The sequence below is a fragment of the Sander vitreus genome, chromosome 23, assembly GCF_031162955.1.
Source record: "Sander vitreus isolate 19-12246 chromosome 23, sanVit1, whole genome shotgun sequence".
NCBI classification, from domain to species: domain Eukaryota; kingdom Metazoa; phylum Chordata; class Actinopteri; order Perciformes; family Percidae; genus Sander; species Sander vitreus.
In genome coordinates, this window is record NC_135877.1 from 22104382 (window position 1) to 22124529 (window position 20148).

Genomic DNA, 20148 nt, shown 5'->3' on the forward strand with positions numbered 1-20148 from the left:
TCCAGCTAAGTGTGTGTATGCTTCCTCCTTTCACATGTACAGTATTTATGATCTGTTTTTGTCACACAGAATCTTGCCTCCATGCACCGAGAAGTATAGGGACTGATACAAGTCACGGCACGGAAATCGTCATAATCAAAGTCCAAACGCGCCTGGCTTTTAAAGGGAATGGGAGATGATCTCTGATTGGTTTATTGCATGTTACGCCCAAAACACACCTCTGATTAATGAAGACACTAAGGTCAACCCTTTAGAACCATGCGCCCAGCACACGGACCCTTTTTTCCGCCGTCAAACTAGCAAAAGTGGATTTGGACACGCCCTAAACGGACCTGCGCCAGGCGCTTCACGCCGTGCGCGTAGATCGTTTAAGTAGGGCCCTGAAGATATGTACAGTTCTTCAAGCTAAACGTCATAATCAATTAATGGAGGGGTTCATGTTTTTACTAGTTCTTATAGAGACTTGTGCACTCACAACTTGCATCTTACTTTGGATTATCTTTAACCATTTCAAAGTGCAAACACATTTCACATTTTCTTGTCCCAGACATCTTCAGTAGGTTTAAATCCCTGCCGCCAAGATGCTCCTACATCGGTCACAGATCATGGGAAGTGAAACTTAAATCTGTCATAGGCAGGGCTGCACAATTAATCCCAATTTTATCGAAATCGCAACATGGAATAGTGCAATATCCAAATCGCAGAGGGGCGCCATATTTGTTAAAGGCAAAATATGTGTCTTAACCGTTCTGAATGAAGTATTGTGGTGCTGCAGAGACGTCCCGGCCTACAAATCCCATCCTACAGACTACAGAAAACATCTTTGTTTGGTACAGATCCTCGCAAAAATCACACTATAATCATTTTATATTTTTTAAGATTTAATATTAGTCAATGAAAATGAGAATAATGATACAAACATGATCATTCCTTTAATAATTGTAATTAGATAGTTTCCTCATATCGTGCAGCCGTAGTCATAGGGGCGGTTGGATTTATTCACGCACTTTAAAATGATTTATTAAAAGCTTCTTTCTTCTCAGTACTACTTGGATCTCGACATAGTGATAGTGACCGAGGTTTGCCAATCAGTTTTGTGTCCACACATCACCTATTTGTGCCCATCATGGAGTCAGTGTAAAACAGTTCATAGAGTCCACTGGTCCAAAAGTAAACTGGCTCGCATCTACCCTGACACTGATCCAAACTGTGATAAATGTCACCAAGGACCAGCCGATCTGACCCACATGCTTTGGTCTTGTCACATCTGTTAGTATCCACCCGTTGATCGGCTTGTTTGGTGTCCTGCCAACTGACCACCCACCGCCATCCTATCAGGCTGAATTTGTTGCTTTTCTTACACTATTAGCAAGGCATGTGATCCTCATGCAGTGGAAGAGTCCCCATCCTCCCTTCCACACCCACTGGATAAAGGATGCCCTTTATTTTATGAAATTAGAGAAAATAAAACACTTCCTTCGTGGCTCCACTATTACATTTTCTAAAATCTGGCTACTTCTTGTAGAACACGTCAGGTCCCTGCAGCTAGATATTGTCCCCATGGGTGGTGCACCCCACGACACTGTGCCAACATCATTAACCCTCTAGCTTAACCCTGCTTACTTTGTTCCAGCAGCACTCGGTATGTTTAGTACGTAGCACTCAGTGTGCTTAATACGTAGTACTCAGGGTGCTTAATACGTAGTACTCAGGGTGCTTAATACGTAGTACTCAGGGTGCTTAGCATGTAGCACTCAGTGTTTAGTACGGTGTGCTTAGTACATAGCACTCAGTGTGTTTAGTACATAGTACTCAGTGTGCTTAGTATGCAGCACTCAGTGTTAGTACGCAGCACTCAGTGTGTTTAGTATGTAGCACTCAGTGTGTTTAGTACGTAGCACTTAGTGTGTTTAGTACGTAGTACTTAATGTGTTTAGTACGTAGTACTCAGTACGTAGCACTCAGTGTTAGTACGTAGTACTCAGTACGTAGCACTCAGTGTGTTTAGTACGTAGCACTCAGTGTGTTTAGTACGTACCACTCAGTGTGTTTAGTACGTAGCACTTAGTGTGTTTAGTACGTAGCACTCAGTGTGCTTAGCACGTAGTACTCAGGGTGCTTAATACGTAGTACTCAGGGTGCTTAGCATGTAGCACTCAGTGTTTAGTACGGTGTGCTTAGTACATAGCACTCAGTGTGCTTAGTACATAGCACTCAGTGTGTTTAGTACATAGTACTCAGTGTGCTTAGTATGCAGCACTCAGTGTGTTTAGTACGTAGTACTCAGTACGTAGCACTCAGTGTTAGTACGTAGTACTCAGTACGTAGCACTCAGTGTTAGTATGTAGCACTCAGTGTGTTTAGTACGTAGCACTTAGTGTGTTTAGTACGTAGCACTCAGTGTGTTTAGTACGTAGTACTCAGTGTGTTTAGTACGTAGCACTCAGTGTGTTTAGTACGTAGTACTCAGTACGTAGCACTCAGTGTGTTTAGTACGTAGCACTCAGTGTGTTTAGTACGTACCACTCAGTGTGTTTAGTACGTAGCACTCAGTGTGTTTAGTACGTAGTACTCAGTACGTAGCACTCAGTGTGTTTAGTACGTAGCACTCAGTGTGTTTAGTACGTAGTACTCAGTACGTAGCACTCAGTGTGTTTAGTACGTAGCACTCAGTACGTAGCACTCAGTGTGTTTAGTACGTAGCACTCAGTACGTAGCACTCAGTGTGTTTAGTACGTAGCACTCAGTACGTAGCACTCAGTGTGTTTAGTACGTAGCACTCAGTACGTAGCACTCAGTGTGTTTAGGACGTAGTACTCGGACTCCTTCAATCAAGCATTGAATATGTATATAATAAGTATTCGGGGGTCACCCCTACTTCTTAGTGTACTTTACATCAGGATAAATCATATATCATCTTCTATTTATCTATTTTGATGCCACACATTAAGAGGTCTGGTGCGTACCTCTATGAGGAAGTCTCCAGTGCGTAGCCCCGCCCTCCAGGCCACGCCCCCCTGGTCCACTGACTCCAGGTACTGGAGGGCGGGGAACGCCGGGGTGGGGGCGAACTCCTCGATGGGGGTCTCGGCTTGAAAAAGAGGCAGAGAGAAAGAAGATGGGGAGGCGGGAAACATGTTTACATGGCTGAAAATGTAACTTTTAAGGCCTCCACAAAGCTGATTAGGGTTGGGCATCGTTTTGCTTTTAACAATTCTGATTCTTTTCTTTCGAATCCGGTTCTTACTGAATTTCGATGCCGATTATCTGAGGGGTGGAGTTGCAACAGGTCACATGCTTATTACACAGATAAGAGGAAGACGTTATTTGGATTCAATGGTGATTTACAGTCTTTCTGGGCTTTTTCAACGTAAAATAAAGCTAACTGCACTCCATGGCTGCAACACAACAATAATAAATAACAATAAAAAAACGATTTCCGGAAGCGGTTCTCGATGCCCAAACCTACAGCTGATCACATTTTATTTTGGCCTCAGGGGAGGAAAGTAACTCGGCACACTTACTCAAGTCCTGTACTTAAGTACAGCTTTCATGTACTTTCAGTGGTGAAAGAAGTACTCTGATCATTTACTTTAGTAAAAGTGTTAATAGAACAGCGTAGAAATACTTTGCTACAAGTAAAAGTGTTGCATTCAAAATCATACTTGAGTTAAAGTAATTTTGAATACTTCATATACTGCCGAGTAGCTTAATATATAATAATATATTATAATGTATTTGTTCTTGAATCTGAAAAGTAACTGAAGTTGAAGGAGTAGAAGTATAAAGTAGCATCAAATGGAAATACTCAAGTAAAGTACAACTTACAGTACTTGATTAAGATTAAATGTACATAGTTACATTCCACCACTGGGTACTTGTACTTCACTCTAGTATTTACCATGCACTGTATTATCACCAGAACCCCAGCCACTGAACACATTACTCCACTCCTCAAACAGCAGCACTGGCTCCCTGTCCAATACCGTATTGACTTTAAGATCCTTCTTCTCACCTTCAAAGCCCTCCATAATCTCGCTCCTCCATACCTCTCTGAACTCCTTCAACCCTTCACTCCATCCCGAACTCCCCGATCCTCCTCTTCCTCAATGCTTTCCACTCTTTCTGCCCGCATGTCCACAATGGGGTTTAGAGCCTTCAGCCATTCTGCTCCTCCCTCCCTCCCTCCCTCCCTCCGTACCATAGAGTCTCTACCCACCTTGAAAACCTCCCTCAAAACCCACTTATTTGGGCGCCCGGAGAGCTCAGTTGGTAGAGCGGGCGCCCATATATAGAGGTTTACTCCTCGACGCAGCGGGCCCGGGTTCGAGTCCGACCTGCGGTCCTCTGCTGCACGTCATTCCCCCTTCCTCTTCTTTTTTTTTTTTACTCCTCGACGCAGCGGGCCCTATTCCGAAAAGCCTTCCCCACATGACTCCACTCTCCATCAAAATCATGGCTTGATTGCTTTCCTTTAATTTTCTATTATTTATACTATCTTTTAAATGTGCTTTAATTGAATTATATTCGCCTTTTTAACTTATTTTTGCTTGTTTTAACTGTAAGGCGTCCATAAATAAAATGTATTCCATTTTCTGCTACTTTATACTTCTACTCCACTACATTTATCTGACAGCTTGAGTTACTAGTTCTTTTTCAGATTACAGTTCTGCATAACTAGGACATTTTTATACTGTTGTACTGCTACTTTTACCGTACAAAATGATCCGGTAAACAATCTTTTGCTTCAACCAAGTGTTTTGTATTTGCTACAGATTGACAGTTTTTCTCCTTTGCAGCAGCAGCTGAGGCTCATGGGAATCGTAGTTGAAAGTAAAACGTTGTGAACAATAACCCACAGGATTGTTAGATTGTCCGGGGGACTGCTTTTCTATGTTAAAAGAACATTTTACACAGTATTTCTACACTGCGTTGTGTTTTGTTCTTTTACCTAGGTATTATAGGTAGGTATTTTACCTAGGTAAAAGATCTGAGTACTTCTTCCACCGCTGCATGTTAGGATGGGGATTGTAGTCTTTTAAGGATAAGACTCAGTGGACTACACAGCGAGACAGCGAGGAGTTTTGAAGCTCCCTGCTCTTCCTCTGAAGACATCCCTCTGTTTTAAATATCTTTCTCTTTTCTTTCCCAACATCTCCAAACACCCACCGCTCATCCATCCATCCCTCATCCATCCATCCATCCATCCCTCCATCCATCCATCCATCCCTCCCTCCATCCCTCCCTCCATCCATCCATCTACCATCCATCCATCCCTCCCTCCATCATCCATCCATCCCTCATCCATCCATCCATCCCTCCCTCCATCATCCATCCATCCATCCCTCCCTCCATCATCCATCCATCCCTCCCTCCATCCATCCATCCATCCCTCATCCATCCATCCATCCCTCCCTCCATCATCCATCCATCCCTCATCCATCCATCCATCATCCCTCCCTCCCTCCATCATCCATCCATCCCTCATCCATCATCCATCCATCATCCCTCCCTCCCTCCATCATCCATCCATCCATCATCCCTCCCTCCCTCCATCCATCATCCATCCATCCATCATCCATCCATCCCTCCATCCATCCCTCCCTCCATCCATCCATCATCCATCCATCCCTCCCTCCCTCCCTCCATCCATCCTCCATCCATCCATCCCTCCATCCATCCATCATCCATCCCTCCCTCCATCCATCCATCTATCATCCATCCATCCATCCATCCCTCCCTCCCTCCCTCCCTCCCTCCCTCCATCCAACCCTCCCTTCATCCATCCCTCCCTCCATTCATCCATCCCTCCCTCCCTCCATCCAACCCTCCCTTCATCCCTCCCTCCCTCCATCCCTCCCTCCCTCCCTCCCTCCATCCATCCATCCCTCCCTCCCTCCCTCCCTCCATCCATCCCATCCCTCCCTCCCTCCCTCCCTCCATCCATCCCTCCCTCCCTCCCTCCCTCCATCCATCCCTCCATCCTGCTCTTTCTACCTTTAGCTCCTCTGAGGACGAAGCCAAATCCCTCGCTCTCTCTCTTCTGCAGCACGGCCGTCTTCTCCTCGATCACATAGTCACTAACAGAAGACACAGACATTCATCACAACATTTTCACGTTTTCTGTTACTTGAATAAATTACAGTACAGCAAAATGTAAATGATTAATTACACAAAAGGTTTAACTCATTTAAAGTAAACTCTTGACTTGTATACAAACTTTGTATGTAGTTTGTCATTGTTGCTTTTTGTATATATATATATATTTAAACCTACTCATAAACATGCAGCTAAAAATAAGGACAATGAACGTCCTCATTTTGAGCTGCATGTTTATTTCTATCTTCCTGTTAATTGTTCTGTGTTTAAGTACGTTGAGTGGAACTTCGCCAATATGATTATTTTATGTATTTTTTTGTTGTATTACCAGAAGCTTTCCTAAAATGACTTAATGTTTTATTGCTATCTATAATACTTTGTCTTGGTAACATTAATAATCCTTTTAGTTGCTAATTATTAGAGATGTTCCGATATGTTCCCATAATGCTAATAGTCTGAGCGTGAACGAGCGTGGTGGTTAAGGTCAGGGTTAACAGCTGGGATTTCTCAGGATTGATTACCTACTACTGTGCGTACGATTGGCTTGTTTGTGTTTGATAAATACAGATTTTTTTGTACTTAAACACATTTCATTGGTGAGACAAAATGTTGAACCTTTTCTAGGCACTGTTGATAAATGAGGCCCCTCTGGCAGGGACGGACTGGGACCAAAAATCAGCCCACAGCCGCATGTTCAATGCTTTGGGCGTTCAAAAGTTAGTCATCTTTGGCAGCGTTGCCAAATACTTATCGGCGTCTTTTCGCTTTTTTCTCTTATTTTATTTTCGCATTTAGACTCGTCTTGCCTCGTCTCTGTTTGTGTACTACCCAGTTCTCCTGTCACTGTGTGTTAATCTTTCGCACCGCACACCGTTACGGACTAGTCCATTTCATTGTGAAAGTAGGGGGTGTATGTAGGGACAGAAAACCTAGCCTATGTGATATTTTTGACTAAAGTGTTTTGGGCCAGCCCAGTGTGAATGGAAAAAACAGTGGGCCGCCGATCTAGGCCTACCACTCTTATGGGGCGGACAAAAAGAAAAAATGTAATAAAAAAAACCCACCGGCCCACCGGGAAAGGGCCCGGTATGCCAGATGGCCAGTCCTCCCTTGCCTGGAGTTGCAGTATCAGCTCACTGCATACAGGAGGTGTAATTATGCAGTATTACCTGTAGGAGGTGTAGTTGTCGTAGGATCCTACAGTATAATGTCTGAACAGTCTCTTTGTGCGGTCCTCCCTCGTCTCTGAAACATACATGGACATACTTCATATAGGACAGTACATAAACATAGTTTAATGTCATATATGACATAGCTATATACAGTGCTAAGCATGGGTGTAAGTGATACACCCTTGACTAAAAAGAGGAATCAAAAATCAGCTTTTGGAAATTGATCTTAGTGCCTTAATTAAAAAAAATAGGAAAAATCCAGCCTTTAAGGACGCCAATTTTCTTTGTGAATGAATAATGTATCGTAAATAAATAAATGTTCTTCCTTAAAATACAGGGGGCATAAGTCAGTACACCCCCATGTTAAATTCCAAGATGAGAGGCAGATTATTATTTCTAAAGGCCAGTTATTTCATGAATCCAGGATACTATGCATCCTGATAAAGGTCCCTTGGCCTTGTGCCTATATATATATATATATATATATATATATATATATATATATATATATATATATATATATATATATATATATATACACCAATAATTATTAGCAGTATTTACCCAGTCGTGGGTCGTATTGTCTCATCTGGACTTCTTCGATACAGTCAGCAGGAAACCATCCAGTTCTTCCTTTAACGTTTCCTTCCCAGAATCCTCCTTCCCCGATAGACAGAACTGTAGATCCACAACACACAGAGCGTTACAGTTTTACCACAGATACATCTGCAGATGGGTCACTGACGTGACGCCTACATTTTCTGTCTGACTGCATTTTCTTCAGTTCAAAAAAGGTTTAAATGCAACAACAAAAAATATATATATGTAGTATCTCTCCCATATATTTATTCACTAGTTAAACCATTAGTTATTGTTAGTGTCACAACATCATGTGGTGCGACCGCTGTTTTGAAAACATCTTTGAAATTACCATAAATCTATTCAAATGTATTTTTTGCCGTATTTGGCAACATCTTTTCTAAGTGTTTTCCAATCCAACTTTATTTGTAAAGCACATTTAAAACAACCAGGTTGACCAAAGTGCTGGACGTTGACATGATTTAGGACAGATTATAAACACACGAGTAACAAAAACGAACATTTACAACAAGTAACAAACTGGAAAATGACAATGCAGAATACAACTCTCGAGCAGGTTTAAAGGCCAATGAATAAAAGTGAGTTTTAGGTCGTGATTTAAAAATGTGAAGGCTGGGGGCCGATCTGACGTGCAGAGGTAGCTGGTCAGCAGACCTTCATGACCTCAGAGGAGCGTGCGGCTTCAGTAGTTCAGCGATATAAGCTGGGGCTCGACCATAAAGAGCTTTAAAAACTAACAGAATCTTAACATGTATTCTAAATAGGGCTGTCAGCGTTAACGCGTTAATCACGATGTGATTAATTGTTTGTAATCGCATGCCGGCATTTATTAATTTATTGTACACTTCACTCGGCTTTGCGTCGTGCCTAACAGGCTACTATTTTGACCCTTTGCAGCACCGTTACTTATCATCAAGCTGCCACTTCCTCCTAACACATCCTGCTGCTGCAGGCTGCAGGCGTGATGGAGAAACACAGCAGCAATGAAATCCTGAATGGAGCTTTTTATTTTCTCCCGGACGGCTCGTAGACACGTCGAAAGCCATACGCACGTTGTGTAAAGCCGAATTAAAATATCACCGAACCACGTCAAGCTTGAGCTACCACCTACGAGCTAATTAACGTGACTCAGGTTGATGCTACCCACTCAGGCAAAGTAGTATTTTGGAGAGTGCTACTTGCCGACCTGCGGATGAAACCAAATCCAAAAAAATGACTACAGCTCTTGCGAAACGGGTGGCAACTAACTGCAGACCTGTCGGCATCGTAGAGGACTCGGGTCTTAAAGACGTACTACGGTCGGCATGTTCTGACCCGTCTCGTTGCCGTCGAGGGGGACAGTAGTTTTCACGCACACACAGCCTGTACGACATACGTATGGAACTGCTGCAAGGTGCTGCAGACGCTGTCTCATTAACCGCTGATCACTGGACGTCAGTGAGGAATCTACATTATTTAGGAGTTACTAAAGGGATTTTTAGTTTTTTAGTTAGGTACTTGGAGAAAATGTGCAATAATGACAGATTCACACATTTTTCTTTTGTTTACAGTAAATAAATAATTACAAATCTTAAAATCAAGTTCATAAAGTCACTTTCTTTGCATTCATTTGATTCCCAATCAAGATCCTCTGGTAAGAATGGCTTTCCATTGTTAATATGGACTTAAAAACTGTTCTGAAATGCAAAATAATAGAATTTTAACCATGTGATAAAACATGCCATTAATCGCGATTAACTACAGTTATTCAGCGATTAAAAAATGAATCGTTTGACAGCCCTAATTATAAAGCAAACTGGTAGCCAATGAAGAGAGGACAGGTGTAACGTGATCTCGTTTATGAGTTCTGGTAAGGAGCATTTTGAACCGTTTGTAATCTAGAGATTTGTAGCCAAAAGTACAAAATTGCAAAGCATTTGTCCTCATATGTCCGTCATAATATATGAACATACTTTGTCCGATGATGTCCATTTTATGAAATATGGACATTATAGAACAAAACAACGAGATCATTATTTACAAAAACTCAAAAGAAATGCAAATACTTAGTTTCTTAACACTTAATATAACTGAGAACCTGTAAAAAAGTGTTATTTATTTTAAGACAATTCACGGTTGCACCAGATGACATTCTTCTTTTAAGGCCTGTTGAAAATCCTTATAGGTCATTGACCCAGATATACACCCCAGTACTACTGTCTACACTGTACTCAGAACGACAGCCTGACCTTTGACCCTCTCTCCTCGGTGCAGCTGGATCTCTCCGGGCCCCTGGGGCACGTGGGACCGGGTGGCGATGAAGGTGCGTCCTGGTACGGCGCTGTACAGCCTCCTCTTCCTCATCTGGGGGGTTGGGGGGAGGGGAGGGAGGGGGGCTGGTCTCCACATGACCCCCGCCACTCGGGCTGCATACATACGGGACAAAAAAAATACAGAAATGCAGAAAGTTAAACAGATTTCAATCAATTTTACACCAAGTTTTAAGTAGTGCTGTTACTATATGCTATATACATATACACATACATATACTATATATAATACTGTTGTCAACTTTACCGTCTACACCGGGGGTTTTACAAGTTACAATTGACTTTACTCATCACGGAGAACTACCATGACCTGGATGACTGAGAACCTTCACAGACAACAGGATGGCTTGTATGACTGTAACAGTGTGTAAATGTTTACTACGCCTCTGTCTGAGGGCATGAGTAAGTGTCTCCGTGTGAGGGGATGTCTGTACCTGAGTCGGCGTGTGTGTCGTCGTAGAGAATGCGTGTGCGTGTCGTGGTGCGTTTCCAGGCTTTGGAGGGAGGGGCCAGGAGAGGAGGCGGGGCTTTCCAGAACGTTGTCGCTAGCTGAGCGAATCAGAGAGCGCGGGGAGGACAGACCGTTTCCACCCAGCGTCTTGGTCACACCGCCTCTGCGGCGCTTTGTGTAGGATGGAGTTTCTCTGAAGGGAACTACTTGGGCACATAAAAAAGTATTTATACACACAGACACACACACACACACACACACACACACACACACACACACACACACACACACACACACAGTTAACTTCACTAGGTACTGTAACGTGTGCACATACACACAATTTCAATATAAATGTGTCATCCAACTCACCAACGTCGGAGGATTTATGGATCTTAATGATTTCTGCAAGATCAAAGTTCCCAGCAATTATTGCCACCTACACACACACACACACACACACACACACACACACACACACACACACGGGAGAGTTCATGCATTATCATAAAAACAACAGCTGAATCAGACATCTATATATAGAGCTCAACACTGTGGTTCCGGATGGAAAAATCCCGTTCATTTTCTCCATAAGGATTTTGATTATTAGCCATAATGTCTAAACCAGAATTGCCAAATTCTTTCATATGAAGGGCCAAAAATCTATCTGGATGGAAGGCCACGGGCCAAAACTAAATCTTGATGTTATGTGAAAATGTATTACATTTTTGAAATAAAATGTCGTAATAATAACACCGCCCTTTAATCTGCAGATATATCCCACATTACAGACCTCGTATTGCTTTCTTCAATGCCTTGTACAGTCATTTATCACTTGCAATATCAATGGAAGACATGAAGCCTGTCTTTGTTTTTCAAAAGTCTTTCAACATTAAGGCTCCAGCTGACTTACTACATTTTCTTTTATCAGTGTGCTGCTGCCTGGATCGCTCCGTCTTGACAGGCTGACTCGAAGCCAGTGACGTAGGCACGGCTCCCAGCAACGTGAGGGAGAGCGGGAGAGAGTATTTCTTGTAATTCTACATACATATTAATAAGTTACATAATTTAATAGTGAAGTTTAGCAGCACTGTGCTTTAGATTGCCGTAAAACTCAGATTAGTTTATTTTTAGCTGCAGCTACAGCCTTGGTCTAAACCCTCCGAGGTCGACCTCTGAGCTTTCTGCTCCTGTAGAAGTCAGAAGTCTGTATGAAATCCACTTTGTTTTGAGAAGAACACGTTTTAATCGCGATGTCATGGAGAAGTACTACACTAAGTACAATTGCTAAGCGTAACAGCGAAGTCTCCTGGAGCTCGCTGTTACCATGGAAATGTCAGCGCACACGCAAACCCGCAAACGGCTAGCGAGCTGCTGCCATTTCAGTCTCTGGTCGTTTATCTTGTTATCGTGTGTCTTGTACCTTTGACTTTTTGGGCTGTTTTCAAAATGTTCTTTTGCGCCGAATCAAATGTTTTATGGTCACAATTCATCAGCCTGCGTGGCGTGAGCGTGTCAGCCTGCGTGGCGTGAGCGTGTCAGCTGCGTGGCGTGAGCGTGTCAGCCTGCGTGGCGTGAGCGTGTCAGCCTGCGTGGCGTGAGCGTGTCAGCCTGCGTGGCGTGAGCGTGTCAGCTGTGTGGCGTGAGCGTGTCAGCTGCGTGGCGTGAGCGTGTCAGCTGCGTGGCGTGAGCGTGTCAGCTGCGTGGCGTGAGCGTGTCAGGTGCGTGGCGTGAGCGTGTCAGCTGCGTGGCGTGAGCGTGTCAGCCTGCGTAGGCGTGGCGTGTCAGGTGCGTGGCGTGAGCGTGTCAGCTGCGTGGCGTGGCGTGTCAGCTGTGTGGCGTGGCGTGTCAGCCTGCGTGGCGTGGCGTGTCAGCCTGCGTGGCGTGAGCGTGTCAGCTGCGTGGCGTGAGCGTGTCAGCCTGCGTGGCGTGAGCGTGTCAGCTGCGTGGCGTGAGCGTGTCAGCCTGCGTGGCGTGAGCGTGTCAGCCTGCGTGGCGTGAGCGTGTCAGCCTGCGTGGCGTGAGCATGTCAGCCTGCGTGGCGTGAGCATGTCAGCCTGCGTGGCGTGAGCGTGTCAGCTGCGTGGCGTGGCGTGTCAGCCTGCGTGGCGTGAGCGTGTCAGCCTGCGTGGCGTGAGCGGGTCAGCCTGCGTGGCGTGAGCGTGTCAGCTGCGTGGCGTGAGCGTGTCAGCTGCGTGGCGTGAGCGTGTCAGCTGCGTGGCGTGAGCGTGTCAGCTGCGTGGCGTGAGCGTGTCAGCTGCGTGGCGTGAGCGTGTCAGCTGCGTGGCGTGAGCGTGTCAGCTGCGTGGCGTGAGCGTGTCAGCTGCGTGGCGTGAGCGTGTCAGCTGCGTGGCGTGAGCGTGTCAGCTGCGTGGCGTGAGCGTGTCAGCCTGCGTGGCGTGAGCGTGTCAGCTGTGTGGCGTGAGCGTGTCAGCCTGCGTGGCGTGAGCATGTCAGCTGTGTGGCGTGAGCGTGTCAGCTGTGTGGCGTGAGCGTGTCAGCTGCGTGGCGTGAGCGTGTCAGCTGCGTGGTATGAGCGTGTCAGCTGCGTGGCGTGTCCGTTTTTATTTCGGCTCCCATGTTAACAGGTTAGAGCACGCTGCCTGCGTGACACGCACGTCTCAGGCGCGGCTCGAAAACGCGTGCAAGCTAGAAATAGGACCGACGCCTATTTTTCACGCGACACGCAAGCGTGTTGGAAGCGTTATCGATTTTCTAATACTGCACCTGTCAATACAGAACAAAATATTCTGTAGCCTATTTTGCCGTCAATACTGCCGACGTTGTCGCTCTTCTTTCATTTTATCGATGGAAACATCCATGTGTTCAGACAAGGCTAGCAGCAGCAGCGCCGCGTCAGACACGTTTCTGGTGTGTAAAGACATAGAAAACGCCACGCAGCCGCCACGCAGCTGACACGCCACGCAGCTGACACGCTACGCTCACGCCACGCTCACGCCACGCTCACGCCACGCTCACGCCACGCAGCCAGTGTGCAGGAGGCCTTAAACGTAGAAAATCACTTCAGGAACCAGAGCCGTTGAGCTCTTGTACCATCAATGGTACTTTCTGACTTCCTGTCTGTGGCTCTGAGCTCCAAGCTCAGGGCAGGATGGTTTTTGTAGTTTTGTCTTTATTTTACCTGAAAGGCAGTCTGGTTGTTGTAGTTTTTGATGTCCTTATTTGCGCCTCTGAACAGCAGCACTCTGGCACAGCTGTCCTGCAAAACCAGCGGCAATTATTTCATTCATTCCAAAATAAAACCGCAGATAAAAAGCTGTTGAAAACGTGAGTGTTTTTTTGTGTTACCTGGTTGTAGAGAGCACAGAGGTGCAGTGCGGTGTTTCCCGATGCATTCTGGGAACTCATGTCAGCGCCGTAGAACAGCAGGTGCTCCAAGTGCTGCACGTTACCATAGCGACATGCCTGAACTCACACACACATGCGCCCACACATACACACACAAAAAAATAATCGTATAGGGAAAGTATTTGAACTGATTGTGTGTGTGTGTGTGTGTGTGTGTGTGTGTGTGTGTGTGTGTGTGTGGTGTGGTGTGTGTGTGTGTGTGTGTGTGTGTGTGTGTGTGTGTGTGTGTGTGTGTGGTGTGGTGTGTGTGTGTGTGTGTGTGTGTGTGTGTGTGTGTGTGTGTGTGTGTGTGGTGTGGTGTGTGTGTGTGTGTGTGTGTGTGTGAGTCACCTGGTGGATTTCCTGCCACCCGTTCTCATCAGCCATCCCTGCAACCATGACAACAAGAATTCAGCGGTGAAGTGTACAGTATGTTTTTTCACACAAAAGACAAACTAAAATCAACTAATAATAAAAGTAGTAAATACAGTGCAGGGCACAGGGCAGCATACACACACACACACACACACACACACACACACACACACACACACACACACACACACACACACTCAGCCTCCGTACCGATGGTGGCGTGGTCCTGCAGCAGCAGCTCGCAGCAGTAGGGGGCGCCGCCCACCATAGCAGAGTGATAGAGAGGAGTCAGACCTCTGCTGTCCTTATAGTCTGGAGACGCTCCGAGGTCCAGCATAGTCTAAGAACCAGAACAGAACAGGACAGGACAGAACAGGACAGGACAGGACAGGACAGGACAGGACAGGACAGGACAGGACAGGACGGCATTCAGTGCAGTGTTGATTCATTTAGCCTTAGTCTGGATCAACGGAAGTACATTTCCAGGATAAAGCCAGACATCAAGCTTTGCCCCTCCCCTTCCTCTCTCTGTGTGCTGCCATTGACCAACTCAGTTCTTTTCGGGAAACAATAACAAACTTCGTGCCAGCGAGCTGCACGCTGAAAATGACAAGTTGTTAAGAAAATTGGGATCGTGCAACAAGGCGGGTCTGCTCGGTTCTTTCAGGGAATGTTGTAAAGATTTACAAAGAATATGTTTAGGGCATTTCCTCTCTAACTGGGAGGTTTTGGGACCGATTGGTGGGATAGCTGTGGACGAAGTACACACAGAGATACACCGGTAAGAGCTAATGAGGTTTAACCATGTATCAACTCATTTAAATAGCTCACGTTACTGTATTGTGTCAACAGTTAACTTCATTTAATATTGGATGAGGCGTTTTCTTTTGCGGGGTGCAAATGTTCCACCAAAACCAGTTCCTTCCTGAGACTATTTAGCAGAGCCACCTTCCAAAAGGTAGTAGAGAGTAGAAGTATAACGTGGCATAAAATGCTACTTAAAGGTCCAGTGTGTAGCGTGTTTAGTTGTTCATTATCAAAATCTGTGTTGCCCGTTCACAAACGTGTCCTTTTTCATGAATATTTACCTCCACCATCAATCCCAAGGATTCCTTTTGGCTTGAAATGTTACATTTGCGTTTGCATGAACTGGGGTAGACGCTCCATATTCATGCTCCATCTTGAGATACGTTAGCCGGTAAGAAACATACAGGACATACTGCTCCACCTGTGTGTGTGTGTGTGTGTGTGTGTGTGTGTGTGTGTGTGTGTGTGTGTGTGTGTGTGTGAGGGACATACAGGACATACTGCTCCACCTGTGTGTGTGTGTGTGTGTGTGTGTGTGTGTGTGTGTGTGTGTGTGTGTGTGTGTGTGTGTGAGGGACATACAGGACATACTGCTCCACCTTTCACGTTTTCTTTGTCACATGATGAACTCCCAGCTGCTGCTAATGCTGCTAACAGGTATCGTAGCTTCCCGGCCCCCGGCACGTTTGAAGAAGGAAACACGGAGGACCACACGTATTCAAAAACCAAATTTCAGGAACAGGAGTCTTCTTCTTCTTCCAGGAAAATAAAAAGGAGATTGAAAAGAGCAAGAAACCGGCTTTTTGAGGCGTGAAGGCTACCGTAGCTGTGATACGTACTTTGAACTGCGTGGTGCGAGAGAGTTGATGGCGATATATGATCTCAACGTTAGATGGGAGATATTCCCACACATTGGACATTTAAAGAAATGCAAACAACCCAAATGTTTGCTTTGCTTTCAGTCTGAATAAGACGTTTGGCCCTGACAGTAAAAATAGTCGATAGAAAGGTTGGTACGAAGCAGTTGTTGTTGTCTTACAGTGAGAGAAGAGCTGTTCCTGCAGAGCACGGCCCGATGCAGAGCGGTGATACCGTCTCTGGTCCTGAAGTCCAGGTGAGCGCCTCCACTGCGAAGGACTTTAATCAAGTCAGAGCTCTCCTCCAGCTGGACCGCCAGAGTCAGAGGACACTCTGAGACACAAACAGCCAAAACAAACAAGTTGTTATTGTTCCCGAAATAAGAGCACATCACTGGAAAATAAATATATGGGACTGAGGACTAGGGCTGCAACTAACGATTATTATCATCGAAAAGAAGGGTTCATGTGCAGAAACATCAAGATTTCTCCATTTTATTTTAGTTTTATTTTTAATTTTGCTCTATATAAAAATAAATCAAAGTACTGTTGGTTTATTCATTTAAAAGGTCCCATGGCATGAAGATTTCACTTTATGAGGAACATTAATATGAGTTCCCCCAGCCTGCCTATGGTCCCCCAGTGGCTAGAAATGGTGATAGGTGTAAACCGAGCCCTGGGTATCCTGCTCTGCCTTTGAGAAAATGAAAGCTCAGATGGGCCGATCTGGAATCTTCCCTTTATGACGTCATAAGGGGAAAGGTTACCTCCCCTTTCTCTGCTTTGCCCACCCAGAGGATTTGCCCCCCCCCATGAGAAAGAGAGAGAGACATCATGGCTTTCAAACGAGCAAAGTGGCAGTTGGTCAAGGCCACACCCCCACCCTGCCCCCCCCCCTCTCTCCTCCTCAATAGCATTTAAAGCTACAGACACAGAAATGGTACATCCTAAGGAAAGCTCATTGTGGGACTGGCTCTAGTGGCTGTAATTCAGTAGGGGACCACTAAGGTCTATATAAAAGAGACTTCAGATACAGTATTAGGGGACCACTAAGGTCTATATAAAAGAGACTTCAGATACAGTATTAGGGGACCACTAAGGTCTATATAAAAGAGACTTCAGATACAGTATTAGGGGACCACTAAGGTCTATATAAAAGAGACTTCAGATACAGTATTAGGGGACCACTAAGGTCTATATAAAAGAGACTTCAGATACAGTATTAGGGGGACCACTAAGGTCTATATAAAAGAGACTTCAGATACAGTATTAGGGGACCACTAAGGTCTATATAAAAGAGACTTCAGATACAGTATTAGGGGACCACTAAGGTCTATATAAAAGCATCCAAAAAGCAGCATGTCATAGGACCATTAAGAAATGCTTGCATCTGTTTTTGCAGTGCATAAAACATGTACATGTATGTAGTAGGGCTGCAACTAACTGATTATTTTTCATTGTCGATTAATCTGTGGATTATTTTCTGGATTAATGGATCAGTTGTTTGGGCTCTAAAATGTCAGAAAATGGTGAAAAATGACGTCCTCAAATGTCTTGTTTTGTCCACAACTCAAAGATATTCAGTTTACTGTCACAGAGGAGAGAAGAAACTAGAAGATATTCACATTTAACAAGCTGCAATCAACTTCACAGCCGGATCGCACCAAGTCTACAGAGTCTAGGTGTGAAAAGTGAAGATGGACACAATAGATAACAAAAGTAGCACCAATGCTAACGGCTCAGATAACCTTTTTTCTACAAGAGGAAATCAGGACGTTTTGAAGTTGCTGTAAAGTGTTTTGCTAGCAGTTTCATCTTGCTGCTAGTCTTTGTGCTAAGCTAGGCTAAAAACATGATGGACATACTGTAGCTGGATGAGACAAAACGCCAGACTTTATAAAGTGTAATCCTTTAAACACAGTAACATTAGCCAAGTGTTATGTGTGAATGTTTACATAGACGATACTGTCTGTGTATTCATACTCACCCCCGGTGTCTGAGTCATGGAAGTTTGGGTCCAGGCCCTTTTCCAACCATTTGGAAACCTTCTCCACATTCTTCTGATGAACATGTTCCATAAAACGCTTCAGGTTGGCCTGAAAAAAAATCAAAGATATGTATTTATATGAAAAAGACAGCACAAATTCTCCTACATAAATCTGTTAAATAGAGAAGTCAGTGCAGACAGAATGGAGTTTGGAGTTTTTAGAAATGACACACACTGGTTAGTGTTATTATTATGGATAGTGGGAGTACATATACATGATTACTATGCATTTTAAAAGGATTTATATTGTCTAAACCTACCTAAAACACAACAGTTGTGTCTATAGCTGCACTTAAAAGGGATTTATAAAACAAATGTTATGCATATATATATATATATATATATATATATATGTGTGTGTGTGTGTGTGTGTGTGTGTGTGTGTGTGTGTGTGTGTGTGTGTGTGTACCTTGGTGTGCAGCTTGGCCAGCTGCTTATCGTCCACGTAGCTCTGCGTGTAAACTCTCCTTTTATAACGAAACTGTAAAATAAGAGGTGAAAGGTTCGTGCTAGTTTTTGCTAACACAAAAGATGCTTACGTTACATATACGTGATGGATGTAGCAACTCCCCAGCCCCGCTGCTGTGCTGCACATGTGGAAGACACACGCACAAGAGAGTCCTCGTTTTACAGTTAGATGACATTTTAGCTTAGGTTGTACTGATTTTAGGCATGTGACGCATTTGAAGATACATCACAATAGGGCTGTCAATCTTCCTCTTTAATACTATTTGAATTCCATTTATTATTTTATTTAATATTCAAATATTAAATGCTCAAATTCATCCTGTTATTAATATTTACGATATTACACAGGCTGATGGATGGCCAATGCCACTATCAGCATGTGGTTGTTGTTACACGTTCTGTCCACTAGAGGGACGACTAACATTACAAAACACACTTTTGAAAACAGGTGATCGCTTTCTTATTAACAATCAAACAGCGGGACAACATGAATGACTTTCATTTGTCAACGTTAATGTACCTTGGCTCAAGCTCGTGAATAACATATTTAAATCCAGACCCTGCGTGATGTTGATGGGTCTCAGTCAGTTTGTCCGTTATCGCCTGGCGGACAGCTGGTAAAGCCCCGTGATGAGGAGACAGGTTATCGCCTAGCTCGTCAGGGTGTAACGTTGTCAGGTGCGCCCTCAGGTCGCTCTCCGCCATTTCTGATAGTATTGTGATGATGATACCGCGTGGATGTACGTATTAAGGGAACGTTTTTTGTCTAACTGTTCAGATGCACCAATCAGGGCCAGGGGGGGGGGTGTCTAACTGTTCAGATGCACCAATCAGGGCCAGGGGGGTGTCTAACTGTTCAGATGCACCAATCAGGGCCAGGGGGGGGGTGTCTAACTGTTCAGATGCACCAATCTGAACAGTTAGACCAATCTGAATCACATAGTTTGGCTAAATCCTGGATTTTCGCAATCCTACCTACGGCACCTTTAAAGTGATATAAGTACATACAGTAAATATTGCGTACCTCCAGGTATGGGATGGGTGTGATGGGAGGGAGAGGATACTCCTTCAGCAGCCGCTCCTCGTCCAGAAACTTTCCGGCTCGGCCGTTGAACGCCGGCTGGAAGAGACCATAGTTCAAAACATCCGACAGAGACTGAGTCAACGTCACCAGAACCCTCTGCTTACTGGTCCAAACTGGTAACTCTGGGTCCAACCGCAAACACTTCTGAGAGAGCCAGAGACAGAGACACAGACAGACAGAGAAAGAGACAGACACAGGCAGACAGACACACAGGTTTGTCGTGCGGATTCATTCATTTACTTTATATAACCTCTCCTCCAGGTTATATTGTATGTATATATATATATATATATATATATATATATATATATATATATATATATATATAGTTTATATATATACTGATTATATACATGTGTGTGTTACCGTTTGCTGCAGGTCCGGGATGCCAATGCGGACGACAACACTGTTTCCAGGGGGCGTGTCATCCGCGTCGTCGTCCCTGGCAACAGCAGAGCCTGTCGGGTTGCCGTTTGTAACCGCCTGTTGCCGCGGGCGATCATGTTTGGTGTCAGCAGCCGGACTCAGAGGCAT

At 44.6% G+C, this 20148-nt stretch overlaps 1 protein-coding gene across 1 annotated transcript in view; it reads right to left on the minus strand.

The window, feature by feature from the left end:
* The window catches only part of shank3b (SH3 and multiple ankyrin repeat domains 3b), a 35809-nt gene extending 15661 nt beyond the window's left edge, over window positions 1-20148 (minus strand). The window contains 17 exon segments of the mRNA XM_078281648.1: window positions 2967-3091; window positions 5998-6080; window positions 7269-7344; window positions 7836-7949; window positions 10100-10229; window positions 10231-10304; window positions 10616-10837; window positions 11001-11067; window positions 13771-13848; window positions 13938-14054; window positions 14328-14365; window positions 14562-14691; window positions 16198-16349; window positions 18003-18111; window positions 18472-18543; window positions 19555-19758; window positions 19981-20148. Coding sequence (XP_078137774.1) covers window positions 2967-3091; window positions 5998-6080; window positions 7269-7344; window positions 7836-7949; window positions 10100-10229; window positions 10231-10304; window positions 10616-10837; window positions 11001-11067; window positions 13771-13848; window positions 13938-14054; window positions 14328-14365; window positions 14562-14691; window positions 16198-16349; window positions 18003-18111; window positions 18472-18543; window positions 19555-19758; window positions 19981-20148 — 1959 coding nt within the window.